This window comes from Rousettus aegyptiacus, unplaced genomic scaffold (assembly GCF_014176215.1).
Source record: "Rousettus aegyptiacus isolate mRouAeg1 unplaced genomic scaffold, mRouAeg1.p scaffold_m13_p_15, whole genome shotgun sequence".
In the NCBI taxonomy this organism is placed as follows: Eukaryota; Metazoa; Chordata; class Mammalia; order Chiroptera; family Pteropodidae; genus Rousettus; species Rousettus aegyptiacus.
This window is the reverse complement of record NW_023416290.1, coordinates 32,515,302-32,530,479: the sequence shown is the minus strand read 5'-3', so window position 1 is coordinate 32,530,479 and position 15,178 is coordinate 32,515,302. Positions and strand designations below refer to the sequence as shown.

At 38.0% G+C, this 15,178-nt stretch overlaps 1 protein-coding gene and 1 non-coding gene across 7 annotated transcripts in view; one reads left to right on the top strand and one right to left on the bottom strand.

The window, feature by feature from the left end:
• Positions 1-3,376: 3,376 nt before the first annotated feature.
• Positions 3,377-3,523, bottom strand: LOC118612060. The gene has a single exon (XR_004954771.1). It is a non-coding gene; the product is annotated as a U4 spliceosomal RNA (small nuclear RNA).
• A 9,338-nt stretch (positions 3,524-12,861) lies between these two features.
• STK3 (serine/threonine kinase 3) overlaps positions 12,862-15,178 on the top strand; it is a 275,174-nt gene continuing 272,857 nt past the window's right edge. For 2 of the 6 annotated variants that reach the window (XM_016157839.2, XM_036232890.1), the window contains exon 1: positions 12,863-13,072. In XM_016157839.2, the coding sequence (XP_016013325.1) occupies positions 13,047-13,072 (26 nt within the window). In that variant the 5' untranslated portion in view covers positions 12,863-13,046. Of the gene's footprint in view, positions 13,073-15,178 lie in introns of all 6 variants that reach the window. The other 4 variants (XM_036232892.1, XM_016157837.2, XM_036232893.1 and 1 more) reach the window with 4 other exon arrangements.

Below are 15,178 nucleotides of genomic sequence, written 5' to 3'. Positions count from 1 at the left end.
TATTTGTTTGATTTTTTGGAATCTGACAAAATCATTCTAAAGTTCATTTGAAATAATAAACTCATTAGGATAGCAATGAAAAGATGAAAAAAAGTGAGTAATGAGGGATAGTTTATCTTATCGGAATTAAAGATATAAAAATGCATAGTGGTTAGATGAAAAGAACATGAGCTTTGAATCCTTTGGATCTAGTAACTTCGGTTTGAATTCCTGGCTCTGACACATTCTAGCTATGGAATCTTGGACAATTAGTATCTTTAAGCAAATTATGTATTGTAGAGTCTAAATGCTTTACTCTCCCAGCCTATTCCCATGATCATATCCTTGACATGGCCTTATCATGTATACAGGATACTTCTCTGCCTCTTGGCTTTGGACATGGCCTTGTGACTTGGTTTGGTCAGTGGCATGTAGGTAGGAGTAACAAGTCTAGGCATTAAGGAGCCTCCACAGCTCTGCTTGCCCTCTTGAGTGGCTGTTGCCTCCAAGAGGATTTCTTCTAGTGACCTACTGCCCTTTCATCCTGGGCCCCAGGAAGAATGAATGTAGAGCACAGCCACCCCAGCTGCCCCAGAAATCCATGAGAATAAATAATTGCTGTTTTAAGCTATCGAGAATTAGCCAATGAAATATATCAGTTGTTTCTTAAGGAAGATTCTCAGGAAGCGCCACAAACATTTCTGTTTACACCTTATTGGCCAGAAATTAGCCACATGGCCAATTCTAATGGGAAGGGAGGCTAGGAAATGCAACCATCTAAATTTGGTATTCTATTACTTTGGAAAGGGGGAAATGGCTTTGGTGTGACAACTAGCAGTCTCAACTACAGGTCTGTAACCTCTATTGATTCTTCTTATTTGGAGTAAAATAGATATAACATAACATTTACCATATTAATCATTTTAAGTGTACAGTTGAGCAAAAGTAAATACATTCATAATGTGCAACCATCAATCATTACTGATTCTGGAATGCCTCTTCAAACATATGATTACTTATTTTTTATAAATGAAATCATTCTTTATGATTGTTCATCTATTAGCTTTTGTTCTTCACTTAACTTCCTAAGAGAGCTTTCTGTGTCAATAAATGTAGAGCCGATTACCTTTTCTTCACAGCTTTATACTTCCCATAATATGGCCATAATGCAACTTATTTGACTATTTCCCCTTAGCTTATTTCCCTTTTTCCTAATTCAAACAATGCTAAAACAAATCCCTTGTACATCCATATTTGAATATATGTGTAACTATTTTTGTTGGAAATATTTCTTGACATGAGATTGTTGGTTCAAAGTGTATATGCATTTTTATTTCAAAAGGTACTATAAAACAACCCTCCAAAAAGTCTTTAATAATTTATATTTCCAAATCAGTACATAAGAATATCTTTCAGAAAGTGATTTCTGATAGTAATATATGAAAAGCCTTAAACTGCTTATGCTTCTTGTCCCATTAATTTTGTTGATTAACATTGTCCCAGAAAATAATTCTAACACAAAATAAAATTGTGACAAATATATGCACTATAACATTAAACATAATAGTTAAAAACTGGATACAACCTAAATTTTAAAAATAGAACAAGTAAATTATTAAAAAGCTCTGTACAGCAATTGCAAGGAAGATTACAAAGACTGTTTAGTAACATGAAAATGCTTATGATAAAATGATACTTGAAAATCACAAGATTTAATTAGAAGTTTAATAAAAGTGTTTAAAAATAATTGTGTTTTAAATATATACTTGTTGATGCTTCTTTCTCTTACCTATCTTTTCACTTTCTATATTTCCCATTTTTTTTTCCTTCTCTTTAATTCTCCCCTCTTCCACCCCTGACCTATGGACATTGCTGTTTCCATTTGAGAGCTGAATCCCTGAGGGTGGGGCGTGCAGCTGGGGTCTGGCCATGGCCCCACCTGGGGTACGAAACTAGGACTTTTTGCGTGTAAAGCAGACGTGCTAACCACTACACTATGGAGCTACCTCTCTCATTTTTCTTAACCAAAGACTATACTTTTCTAATTAAAAAATATTATTCATAGCACTTAGCAAAGTGTTCTGCACTTGTTAGAAATTGTATTCAATGAGCTCTCTGATGACTAACTATCCTTGAGGCATTTATAAAAAGGAGCCAATTAAAAATGTAATATAACAAACGTCTTGGGTTCATCCTAGTATTATGCATATATATAGTTCTCATCTTAAGCAAAATTGTGAAGAAAGAAAAATTAGTTTTTGTTTTCCACCTTTCATGTCACTTTCCCTTTAACTCTCAGGGTTTATGTTCTGTATTCTATTCTCAAAAAATCTTGCTTTATAATTGCCGTTACTGTATAAAGGGTAATAACATTCAGAGTTATTTTCGTTTTTAAAAAACTCTGATATTTAAAACTAAGAAAATTAATATAAAGCCATTAGCACAGAGAGAGTGTTCAGTAAGTGTTAACAATGATGATACTGGTGCTAAGAATGATGACACTGATGACGGAGAAGTCTTCAAGAGTAAAATGAGGGAAAAGTGATTATTCTCCATTATGACACTTTCGACATATTTGGAATTTTCTTCTCCTTAATGTAAAAGAGCTTGTGATAGATCCATGGTCTGTGATAATACTAGAGATAACTATGATGACAACAGTAATCAAACCCTTCTTAAATCTGTTTATAATCTGAATCTATATAATTACATGGGTTAGTGAATTCCTGTCATAAGACATTAGCATTTTGTTTTAGTAATATTAATATTGTCTTTTGAAACTTGAAGGGGCATAACTATATTCTTATATTTGTGCAGAAAATTTAAATTAATCCTATCCATATTTGATGCTTGCCATGACTTTATAAGCTAAAACATACGAGGCTATTTATTTCCTCCTACGCACCATGCCTAGGCTTTGGTACCCCAGGTAAATGGTGGAACTGGGCCACGGCTGTATGCCAAAAGCTAGGCTTTCTCTAGATGTGGACAATGAAGGCTTACTTATAGCCTAAACTTTTGCACAACTATATATATATATTTTTATTAAAATAACCACTCCTTAAACTTAGAATAAATATTAACTAGTTACTAATTATCATTATTTGATTTTTAAGGAAAGATTAGAAATTTAACATAAGTTTAAAAATATGCCTAGTCTTAAGGCCATTTAGTGTCTTCCTGGATACTTTCAAGGGTATAGAAATATAATTCTCTTTCTATTTTACTACTTCACTGAATTTCCTAGAGTCCGAAGACATTTGGAATTTATAAACATTTCCATCTGATTTCAGCTTTACTTACATATTGCCTCATTTTAGAACAAGCCTTTAGGTGCCACCAACCCCAAAAACTCCTAAACAAAGGTAGAAATTATTTCATTCTACCTCACTAAGTTCTGTATTAAGCTTTACAGCACAGTTTACAGATTGTCTTTCATGGGCTTCCTGAAGTCTAAGAAACTGCACATGTTTTAGTTTTCAATTAGCAATAATGGCACCTTGGATAAACCTCATTGGCTATGATACTGCCACTGAGCAAAGCTAGAAACTACACGTTTTAATTTTACACTTTTAATATTGATAAACAAAAGTTGCTCTCATATGCTCTATGGCTGTCTTCCTTTTTTCAAACTGACAACTTAAAAACATTGTTGTTGCTTTATCTGCATTTTCCTGATTATTGGTGAAGTTGAGAATTTTTTCATGTTTACTAATCATTTGAATTTCTTCTGTGATTTTGTCAGTTTAGATGTTTTACCTATTTGTTTATTGATATCATTAACCGAAGCCTGCCTATACTTTATTCATATTTCCTTAAGTTTCTAACTGTACCAGGACTCCCATTGTATTTTGAATACCTTATATTTAGCCCTTATGTTTCTTTAGCCTTGTCAGTTATGCGACAGTTTCTTAGGCTTTGTTTTTGATGGTTTTCTTGACAGTTTTGAGGAATACTGGTTAGGTGTTTTGTGGAATATCCTTCAACTGGGATTTGTCTTATATTTTCCTTATAATGAGATCAAGGTTTTGTGTTTTGAGGAGGCAGGCCACAGAGGTAATGTATCCTTCTCATCACATCATATCAAGGGTACATTCAACAGATATCACTTTTGATGTTGACCTTGGTCACCTAGCTCAGATCATGTTTCTCTACTTAAGGCGTGGGGCGTTCCTGCTCTACTTCCTTGAGTATAGAGCATTTTCCCCCCATTTTCATACTTAAGGTGTGGGGCATTCCTGCTCTACTTTTTCTCCCATTTTCATGCTTAAGATGTGGGGTGTTCCCGCTCTACTTCCTTGAATATAGAGTATTCTGTTTGTCTGTTTTTAACCATTTGATTCTTTAACTCATTTGGAATTTATTCTAATATATCATTATAGCAGACATTGAGGCTGTTTCTTTTCTCTTTCGTGTAATAGATATTTCTTTCGTTCGGTGTTGTCATTGTGGAAATTGACACCATCCCTAGCTCTCAGAGAGAGGGCCTTGCTATTTTAGACCAAACAAGGAATTCTCATCCACACTTACAATTTATTCAGGTGTAACCCAATCATCGTTGCTGGGGAACGGCCAAGCTGAAAGCTTGAGCCAATGATAAGAAGGGTGGTTATGGGAGCACTCTAGGAGAGGCAGTTTCTCCTGAAAGATAGTGCTTTATCTCTTTTTGGGCAATTTGGTGTACAAATTTAAAGCTTAGAACTTCGGCAGCTATTCAGCCATAGGATGAAGCTGACATTGTAGAAGTCAGACCTCAGAGGCAGGAAAAGAAAAAGAAAAAGAAAAAGAAAACAAATAAACCCTTTAGTGTCTTTCATGTCAGTATTGAGCCACTAAATCAAAGCCATCCTGTAGTCTCCTCTATCTCTGGGTCTTGCAGTTAAATGAGCCCTTTGTTGTGTAAGGCAGTTTGGGCTAGGTCTTCGATTGCTTGCAGTATAAAGAAGACTAAAATGGGGGCATATAAACAGAAATATTATGTTATTTATTTGTTTATTATTTATTAGTCAGTTGTCCCAGTACAATTTATTTAGTGGTTCATTCTTCTACGATGTAAAATGTCACTTTATCATAAACAACATTTCCACATAAAAATGATTCTGTCTGGGCTTGGAATTCATTATATATACATTAATTTATCTGTTTCTGAGTTAATACCTCACTGTTTTAATTACCACAGTTTTATCATATGTTTTTACTCTTGGTAGGGTAAGTTTCTCTTCATTGTTCTTTAAAAAAAAAACACATGGGCTGTTTTCACGTATTTTCTCTTCTATTTGAAGTTGATGGTTCATTAAATTCCATAAAAAATCCCTTTGAGAGTTTTCAAAAATTGGGATTACACTAAATTTACAAATTAAACCTGGAGGTGAATGTGGCTGTGGTCAACATCTTGACTATAGCCATTCAGAGATGCTGGACTTGAGGGTCCCGATTCCTATTTTATAGAAACTGTGAGATAATATATGTGTTATTTTAAGATGATAAGTTTTGGGATAATTTGTTATACAGCAATTTATCATACAAACGGAAAGTAATAAATTATGTTTATGTATGTTTTCAATGTTCTTAGTTTTGATTCACATTTTAAAAAATTCAGTTTAGGGGGAAAAATGGCATAGATGATAGAGACTCCGTTCATCTTTCTGGTGATCAAATCAAAGTTGTGATGGAAACAAGGAGCAGTAGCAAGAAAAAATGCACTGGGATCTAGATGAACAAGCTGCAAATAAGCAGAAATCCAAGAAAGTATCCTGCAATGGCAGAAGATGCAAGGCTGCCCGGTCTCGAGGGGCTGAGACGGAGGCTGTGGCAGTGGCAGACGCCTCTTAAAGGGGTCGTGTCTGCGAGCAAATTTTCATGGTGATGAACCTGCTCGCTCTGCGCACCAGGGTCCGTTTGGCTTCACGCAAGAGGCACCGGGACTTACAGGGAGACATTGTTGTGTGAGGACCTAGGTGAGATTCGCTGTATACAGAAGTGCCGGAGGTATCCATTGTTCCTCTGTTGAGCTCTTCCCACTCCCAGGGTGCAGAGGTGGCAGCACCACCATAGAGACGTCATCAAACTGGATTACAGAGGTCACTCCGCGCAAAGGATTCCCTGAAACTCCGCTTTCTCCAACTTGTGGCCCCACCCGACCCACTTTCAGGTGTGTCCTCGCTTAGTCAGGTGCCTCTTGCAGAGCATTGCTTAAACTCATACTGGTAGCAGCTAGCCTCAGTTTCTCGTGTGGCCTTTTGAGGCAACTATAAGCATAGCAGCTGTGGATTACTTGCTGAATCTTACTTAACAGGTGGCCCCAGAGTGGCACAGGCTGGGGCTACCTTTGGCCTGTGGCCAAACCACTCTCAAGACTGTGCCACTGGACATCTACAACACAAAGCTGCACTAATAAGACTGGGAGACTTAGGAGCTTTGCTTAGTACATAGAAACAGACATGGAAAGGCAGCCAAAATGGGAAAGACAAAGAAGCAGAAACCATATAAGAGAACAGCACAGAGATCCAGATATAATAGAGTAAAGCAATCTAACTTAAGATGCGGAGTTTAAAACTTTGGTTATAAAGATGCTCAATGAACTTTTGGGAAGTGTAGATGAATTCAGTGAGAACTTCAACAAAGAGATAAAAAAACATAAAAAATGGAAATGGAAATTATTCAAGGGAACTAGTTAGAAATGACGAACACATTACCTGAGATGAGAAGTATATTAAATGGAAGAAACAGAGTGAACAAAGAAGAGGATCAAATGACCTATATAGAGGATGTGAAAACCAAGGACACTCAGTCAGAATGGCAAGAAAAAAAAAAGCCAAGACTGTAATAATAATTTAATGAGCTTATGGGACACTTTTAAAGGTAAAAACATCTGTGTCATAGGGGTACCAGAAAAAAAAAACAAGACGTTGAAGAGCTATTTGAAGAAATAATGATGGAAAACTTCCCTAAGCTAGTGAAGGAAGTAGACATACAACCCCAGGAAGCTCAGGGAGTCTTCAAAACCAGGAACTCAAAGAGGCCCATACCAAGACACATCATAATTAAAATGCCTAAGGTTAAATACAAAGAGAGAATATTAAAAGCAGCAAGAGCAAAGCAGTTAGTTACCTCTAAGGGGGCACCCATAAGACTGGCAGCTGATTTTTCAAAAGAAACTATGCAAGACAGAAGGGCTTGGCACAAAATATTTGACAGGAGGAAGACCTAGAATACTTTATCTGCAACCAAGAATACTTTATCCAGCAAAGCTATCATTTAGAGTTGAAAGACAAATAAAGAGCTTCCCAGACAAAAATAAGCTAACAGAGTTTATCACCACCAAGCCAGTATTACAGAAGGCGTAGGAGGGACTTCTTTAAAAGTAAAACACATGTATCAAAACCACGAATAAAGAATGGTAATAATTAGATTCCTGTCAACAAGTACCTCAAAAAAAAAAAAAAAAAAGAATTAAGTGCTCCAACCAAAAGATAAAGTGTCTGAATGGATAAGAGAATAGTACCCTTACATATGCTGCCTACAGGAGACTCACTTCAGATTAAAAGACACACACAGACTAAAAGGAAGGGGATGGAAAAAGATATTGCCTTGATGGATCTAGAGGATATTGTGCTGAATGAAATGGGTTGGGTAGAAAAAGACAAATATCACATGATTTCACGTACATGTGGAATCTAAAGAATAAAATCAACAACAACATCAAAGTGGAAATAAACTCATAGACATAGAGAATATTTAGAGGAATACTAGATGGGAGTGGGGTTGGGGGATAAAAAATGTCAAAGGGATTAAGAGATACAGTTGGATAGTTGCAGAATAGACATAGAGATGCAGAGTGTAGCTTTGGGAGGATGGTCAATAATGTAATAAATATGTAAGGGGAAGAAAGGGTACTAGATTTAGTGGGGTGATTACTTTGTGAGTTATGTGGATCTCTGATCATTATGCTATATAACTGAAACTGGTATATTATTGTATGGCAACTGTAAGAGGAAAAAATACCATTTAATTGTACAATGTAAATACAAGCAATTAATTGTCCATTATATTTCAATAAAGATAGAAAAAATACCTTAAGGGAGAAAGATGGGTAAAGAAGGTTTTTAGAAAGTTGTGCTGTGTCAGTACACCACTTTCATGAAACCATTAGTGAAAATCTACATCTTTGTAAGCTTTTTGGAGTTGGATTTGAGTTAGATTTGAACTTATCTCAGGCTAAAACTGGTTTAAGGGTGGCTTAATTTTATTCCAGCTCCAATCTATCTATTAATTATATGCCTTCCACTTTTTTGCCCTGTTGCCCTAGGTCTCAGCAGTGCTAATGCTGTTCCCACTATAGATCTGTCTAGGGGTATTCTTATTTCCTTAAGTTTCCTGGCCTAGAAGTAAACAAGTTTTCTTTCTGCTTAATTTAGTCAAGACGAATTAGAAATTATTTAGAGACCATAGGCCAGAAATAAAAAGAAATTAAAAAAACCCCAGAAATACAAAAAGATAAATTATGAAAGCACAGCATTGATTAGTTTACAGAGCTTAAGTTACTTATATTAATGTAACTAAAGGTGAGCCATGGAAAAGTTTTAACTGGTCGAGTTTACCAGGTTCTCAGTATTGATTTTTTCCCCCTTTGGTTCTATATCTGAGTATCTTAACCAGTCATTGCAGTGTTTTGAGAGATCTTCAGCTTATTCTGAAACTTATCTTTGTATAAAACAGAAACTGTTTTTCTACTTATAACTGATGTATAAGGAGTTCGGATTTTGTAAAATGGAAGGCATTTTTGTTTAGCTGAGCTCCAGCACATATTAATTTGAACTACAGCACTTTCTAAACGACACAACTTATTAATATTTTATTACGTACAAGCTTGAGTCCTCATTTTACTCTTATGTATAGTCTATATTTTCCTTTTTTTTTGTTTGTTTTGTTTTAAGCAACAAGATGTTTGACTTGAAGGAAAAACTATTTAGGATTCATTTCTTTTAGAATAATTTATCCCTACTTAAAGATAGATTGCCATACATGTAACAGCTATGTACAAAAAAGTTATAAAATTGTCTTTGGTTTTATAATGATAAATGAAAACATTAAAATTCTCCACTTAAACGAGGTATGCAAGGATTTTTGTGATTTTCTTTCTTTTTTTTTCTTTTCCCTTCTTTCTTTCTTTCTTTCTTTCTTTTTTTTTTGGTTAAACAGCAAGAGCAAAATAACTTGCTAGAATATAAAGATAAGAGCCAAAAGAGCATGATACTAATGGAGAAAGGGGGTATTTTCACAGAACCAGTATTTTTCCCTATCCCATATCCATTTGATGTCGATAAAAGCATACCATTGCCATTTAGTTAAAAAAGTGCAAATGCTTATGCACATACATCAGTTACTTTATGTACAGTAAAGGGATGGGGAAGGGGACAATGAAAGAGTAGAAAGAACTATACTATAATAGGATGCGATGGAACCAAATTGTGGTTTTCCTTCCTCTTTTTTTAACTTTTAGAAATTGTTTATTTTTTGTCAACCTTATTTCATTTTGTGTAAGAGTTTGTTGAAAAATAGTTTAAGACCACTTGGTGGTTGTTCCTACTCATTCATTGGCCTCAGCAGTGGGGGCTGCAGATCAGTCTTCAGTGGCAGGCTGAGTACTCCGATTTTCTGTAGGAAACTGTTGAATAGGCATAAGGGGCACCTGAACACCTTTGGACCAGCCTGTGACTTCAGGATGAGCAGCAGTGAACTCAGAAACTGGAGCAGTTCATTCCTCCTTGGTCACAGCCTTTTCAACATCGGCCTGCTTTTCTTCTTCAATCTCTTCAGGATCTCTGCAGAAGTAGAGATCAGGCATGACCTCCCACAGGTGTTCATGCGAGATGATGCCACGCATGTGCAGAACTTCCCAGGCTAGCATCCATCACCTCAGACCCGGTGAGTGAGCTCCCTTGTTGTTGCAAGGGATGGCAATGTCCACGGAGTGCAGAAGAGAGCCTGTGTTACATGCGGCAATGGCAGGCAGGTTAACATGAGACACCTCTGTGAGAAGCTGGTGACCAGCCCTGGGATGGGTAACTTAGGAGACTTGAGACCTTTTTTTGAGTAATTCAGGAGAAAAACAATTCCTTTTATTCACTAATAGATAACACACCAGGCACACTGGAGTCAGTCCTTAGTAGTTACTGTTCCCTTGGCCTCACAGTTCTCTTCCTATAGCCATGGGCATGGCTCTCTCCTCAAATTCCTTAATTGCCCTTTCATTATGGCCTTTGCTAGCCACCCTATCTAAATTTCATACCTTCCACTTTATATTTCCTTTTCACATTTTATTTTTCTCCCTCACCGGTTTTCAGTACCTAACATTATTGATTAATAGCTTATTTCTCTTATATATTACAGAATGTAAACCACGGGAGGGCATGAATATTTACTATTTGTCTGTTTTCTTTACTGCTGAATCTCCAGTACCTAGAACAGTACTTGGCATACAAAATTCTCAGTACACATTTATTAACAGACTTACAGTAGAATAAGGCTTGGCTTTGCAGTTCTAAAGGCCTGGGTTAGAACGTAGATTTTCTGTTTGGCCTAGGGTAACTCCCTTCAACTTTCTGAACCTCAGTTTTTTCACCTGTAAAGTGGAAGAAAAATACCTAATGAGTCAATGTAGGCTACTTACATGTGTCTGATATTATTGGAGTCATACAATAATAATTGTTAGCTCTCTCCCTTTCAAATTGAGGGGAAACCTCAGAGATTTTTCTGATATTATTCCTCCTCCTCCCACAAACCTTTATGTGTGTCTTAGTCAGGGTTCCAATAGTTAATCTTTTTGATTGTAGGGTCATTTGAGGAGAGTTGAGGTCTAGGGGGACAAAGGGAAAAGAAGAAGAATCCCAGGAAAAGCAGAGTAGTCACTGTCCCTAGGCCCAAAGAGACAAGGAGAAGAAAGGAGAGTTTGGCACTAGGCGACCTCACAAGAAGGGAACCAGGGGAATAAATAGCCTGATTTTACACTCCTTTCTCCCTCAGTTGGGTGTCCCTATGTGAGACCCAACCAGAAATCAGAGGGCTGGGAGCTCAATGATATCAGCCATACAGGTTAGCCCCCAGGGCAGAAAGCAGATGGAGAAGCATGAAGAGTGAATCTGGGGGAGCAAAAGGAAGTTATGAAATCCAGTTCCCTTACTATGTATAACGTACTTGCTATGCACATGAGAGAGAGAGAGAGAGAGAGAGAGAGAGAGAGAGAGAGAGAGAGAGAGAGAGAGAGAGGGAGGGAGAGAGAGAGAGAGAGAGAATAAAGACATAGTTCAGTTTTCAATAGACTCACGGTTGGGTTGGGATGTCCGTCAAATAAATAGAACTTCAACACAGTGTGATAACCACTATGTAAAAGCCAGCACAGTGTGCATATAAGAAGCAGCTCTTTCACAAAAATGTCAGAGGGAGTGGGTGGTGGTGTTAGGGGTTTGACTGGAGATTAAAGTTGGTTACATAATTAAGAGACCATCTTAAAGTATAGCAATTTGAGTCCATTTTAAAATGTGACAATTTTTTAAAAAGGATGCAATGACATTTTTTGAAAGAGATTTTTCTAATAAAATATAGGAGTATGGGAATAGGGAGGGCATAGAAGTGAGGATGATGAGAGTGAGAGATATAATGAAATAATTTCAAAGTTTCTTCCTCGCTTAACAATTTAGTGCCTTAGTTTTTTGTTGTCCTGTTACTTCTGAACTATTAGACTGTGGGTCTTTAATAAATGCAAATAAACATAAAATTCTATAATAATCTCCCTTGTTCACAGAATTTGGCTTTAGGTTTCAACAATAAATGGTCTTCACACATTTAAAATAACTAAATTTAGAGGATATAATGGTTTGAAAATAAATCATGTAAGTTTATTACATGTGAAGTTTAAAATTATACAAAAAGAGGAATAACTATTAAAAGACAAGTTTAATTTGGATTAATGTTCATAAAGCTCCTTTATTCAACATTCTCTTTATATTCTTTGTTTTAGTCTCCGAAAATTCATTATATGACACATATTGACAATTTCTGTCAAAAGCAAAATCATTACATAGTAGCCGTTTATGGTCATAAGAAAGATGTCCATAGACAAAATTTAAGGTTAATGGTATACGTACAGTAGAGATGCATTAAGAGGTCAGATTACAATGAAGTAAGGGCTTTGGGAACAGGCTGGGAGGAAAGGGTGTCAAGAGGGAAAGAAACAAACTTTTCTCAAGTACTTTTCTATGCACCATAATTTGTCTAGTTTGCCAGGTTACCCAATTGAACAGCTGGCAAGACCATTGTGCACTGAATCTGGTGCACTGAGAGCGCTCACTGCAGTAATTATTTTCTTTGTAATTAGACATAATTATTGTAAAATGTAGTGAGGAGCTTGTCCACAATCCAAATCAAACAAGAATTTCCAGACGTATTCCTAGTACTGTGGCTACAAATGTCAAGTGACTGGTGTGTGTGGGGGGAATATAACCAATAATTATAAACAGAACTAGAGAGTGAAGCGTAGGCAGTTAGTGAAGCGTAGGCAGTTAGTATTACTTTAAAGGGCTGTACAAGATGTTTGGGGTGTATCCTTGGGAAACCCAGAGAAATGAATCAAATCGGAATTGGGGCAAAGATGCACCAGCTCAAAGGAACATACCCCTGACCAAAACAGAAGCTCTGGGTCCTAAACAGGCCTCGCCCTCTCGCTCTTCCCAGTCTCTCCTTTTTACCCCTTCCCTGAGCTAAGGCCGGCCCCGCCCTCCGCCACCGACTCCGCCCACCCTCCTCGGCCCCCCTGGCCCCGCCCACCCTCCTCGGCGCCTGGCTCCGCCCATCCTCCCAGGACAGCGGCCGGCGGCCGAGGGGCGGGGCGGGCCGGGAGGAGTCGCACTCCGGGGCGGGAGGGAGATCCGCCGCGGAGTTACGGGAAAGTTGTTCCGAGTTCCTGGAGTTTCCTCTGTGGTTCCCGGGCTCCGCTGGCCGGTGGCCGGCCTCTTTCCTCCCTCCGGCCTTCGCTGCTCACCAGGTCCCTTCTTCAGCCCCCGGACGCCATGGAGCAGCCGCCGGCCCCCAAGAGGTAACGTACGCGGGGAGCGGGCAGAAGGTGGGAGGCGGCGGCCGCGGGGCGGGGGCAGCTAGGCCCGGCGGGACCGTGACACCCTCCCTGACTGCGGGACCCCGGGCCGGTCGCCTCGGGGGTGGGGAGGCAGGTCCGAGTGCCCCAGCCGCTCCTGTCCTCGGGGCGAGGGGCTCGAGGGGAGGAGGACGCTTGCTTGCCCGCGGCCGGCCCAGCCTGGCCTGGCGCGCGTGGAAAGTCAGTGGCCACCGCCGGCTCCATGCCCCTGGACTCCTGGGGCGGGTCGAGTTTTCTCTAGTGGCAAATTCGTGCAGCCAGGGAGACATAAAACTAGGAAATGATTGGACTTCTCACGCCATGTAGGCTTTCATGTCAAATGTTTTTCATAATATTGCCTTTTTAAATTTTTTGGGAAGGCGGGTTTGTTTACAGTGTAAGGAATTAAATATTAATAGTTACACAGTCTATAAAACTTGTGGATATGCTGCTCTGACAGGTGTTCCTCATTCTCAAGTTCAAAAGTATTTATGAGTGCAAAACAGGAATCTTAAATTAGAACCCCTCCCCCATATAGTTTTTTTTTCTTTTAGCATGTAAAAATAGTGATGCTTTGGTATTTAGGGTTAGTTTATGTCCAATATTCGATGTACTGGAAGTGTAATAGTACACAGTAGATACATTTGAACTAATATTTGAAATGATCTTAGGAAGCTAAAATCAAGGTTATCCATTGATTTGTTCATAATGTGCATTTATTCCCCAAGAATGAATCAATCCACTAACTGATGTTGGATAAAATATTTAATTCAGTCTTTCATTTTTAGTTTATAAAATAAGGCTACTACTAATCTCTCTCCCCAATAGTGTAGAGCAAAGATTAAAGAGTTTGTGTGTTTTGACACCTGGAGATCTCTAGCTGAAAGATGATGTATTCATGAACATGAAATAATTAAAAAGGTAGGAACCTTGTGAGCTATTGTGAATTGGGTGATTAACCTTGAAGCCCGGAAACCATCTGTTCAGGTGAAAAAGGGAGGTTGTGAAGGGGCTTCCAAAGGAGACCCGTTAACAGATAGAGCCCATCATAGACTCTTTCCTGGCATTTAGTAAAGTATCTGAATTTAGTATTGATTGGTCACCCAGTTTTAGTACTATTGAAGAAAACTGGCACCTTTTTTTTCCCTTTTTTTATTTTGGTAGTAGTGTAGGAGCACCTCTGAGCTAGCACCATGAGGCAAATTTGAACAACTCTGAATTGAAGTAGAAGCTCTCCGCCTGATTAGCGCTACTTTAAGTTATCAGAATTTCATTATAGATATAAGAGAACACCTGCCCTTGAAGGTACATTAGAGGGTTTAGGGCCATGTGTAGATGGCATGCATCACCATTTCGTGGTGACGTACTTTTTTCAAAGTAGTCATAGCTCTCTTCAGAGAGACATATTAATCTAGGAAGGCATTACTAAAGAGCAAAAGATATTTGACAATCCCATATATTTGAATATCTCAATTTTTTTCATAGCGTTTTCATTTTCATAATGTCATTTAATCCTTACAGCAACCCTATTGAGTAGGTTGGATTATAGGTATTAATCCTGTAATTTTGTAAATGAGGACACTAAGAGAGTTTGCTCCGTGGAAAGCTATGAGAGGCATAACTGATAGTTTTTGTATTGTCCCTATTAATCATTTCCTTTAAATAATGAAATATAGCTACCATTTCTGAGGTCATACTGTTTTCCAGGAACTTTATATATGCATTCCTTTATTTTTTTTCTTGAGAAATAGGAATCCACGTTCTGCAATTTCCTATGCTAGTTCTAAATTTAATTTCTTTATCTGTAAAATGTATTGTGAGGAGTAAATGAGGTCATATGTAAATGAGGTCAGTACTCTATAATATGTTCAATAATATTAGTTGTTAGTTTATGTTTTTCTTATTAAATGAAGCTTAGAGAGGTTAAATAGCTTGGTCAAGTGGAGAAGGTGCCAGAATTCCTGGTGTGATTGGCTGCAGAGGCTATGGACCCTCTCAATGTGAACAGTGTTGCCTCTTTTTGAAACTCGCTGCTTTCTTACCATTCCGTGGTGTGGTGGTCATCTCTTT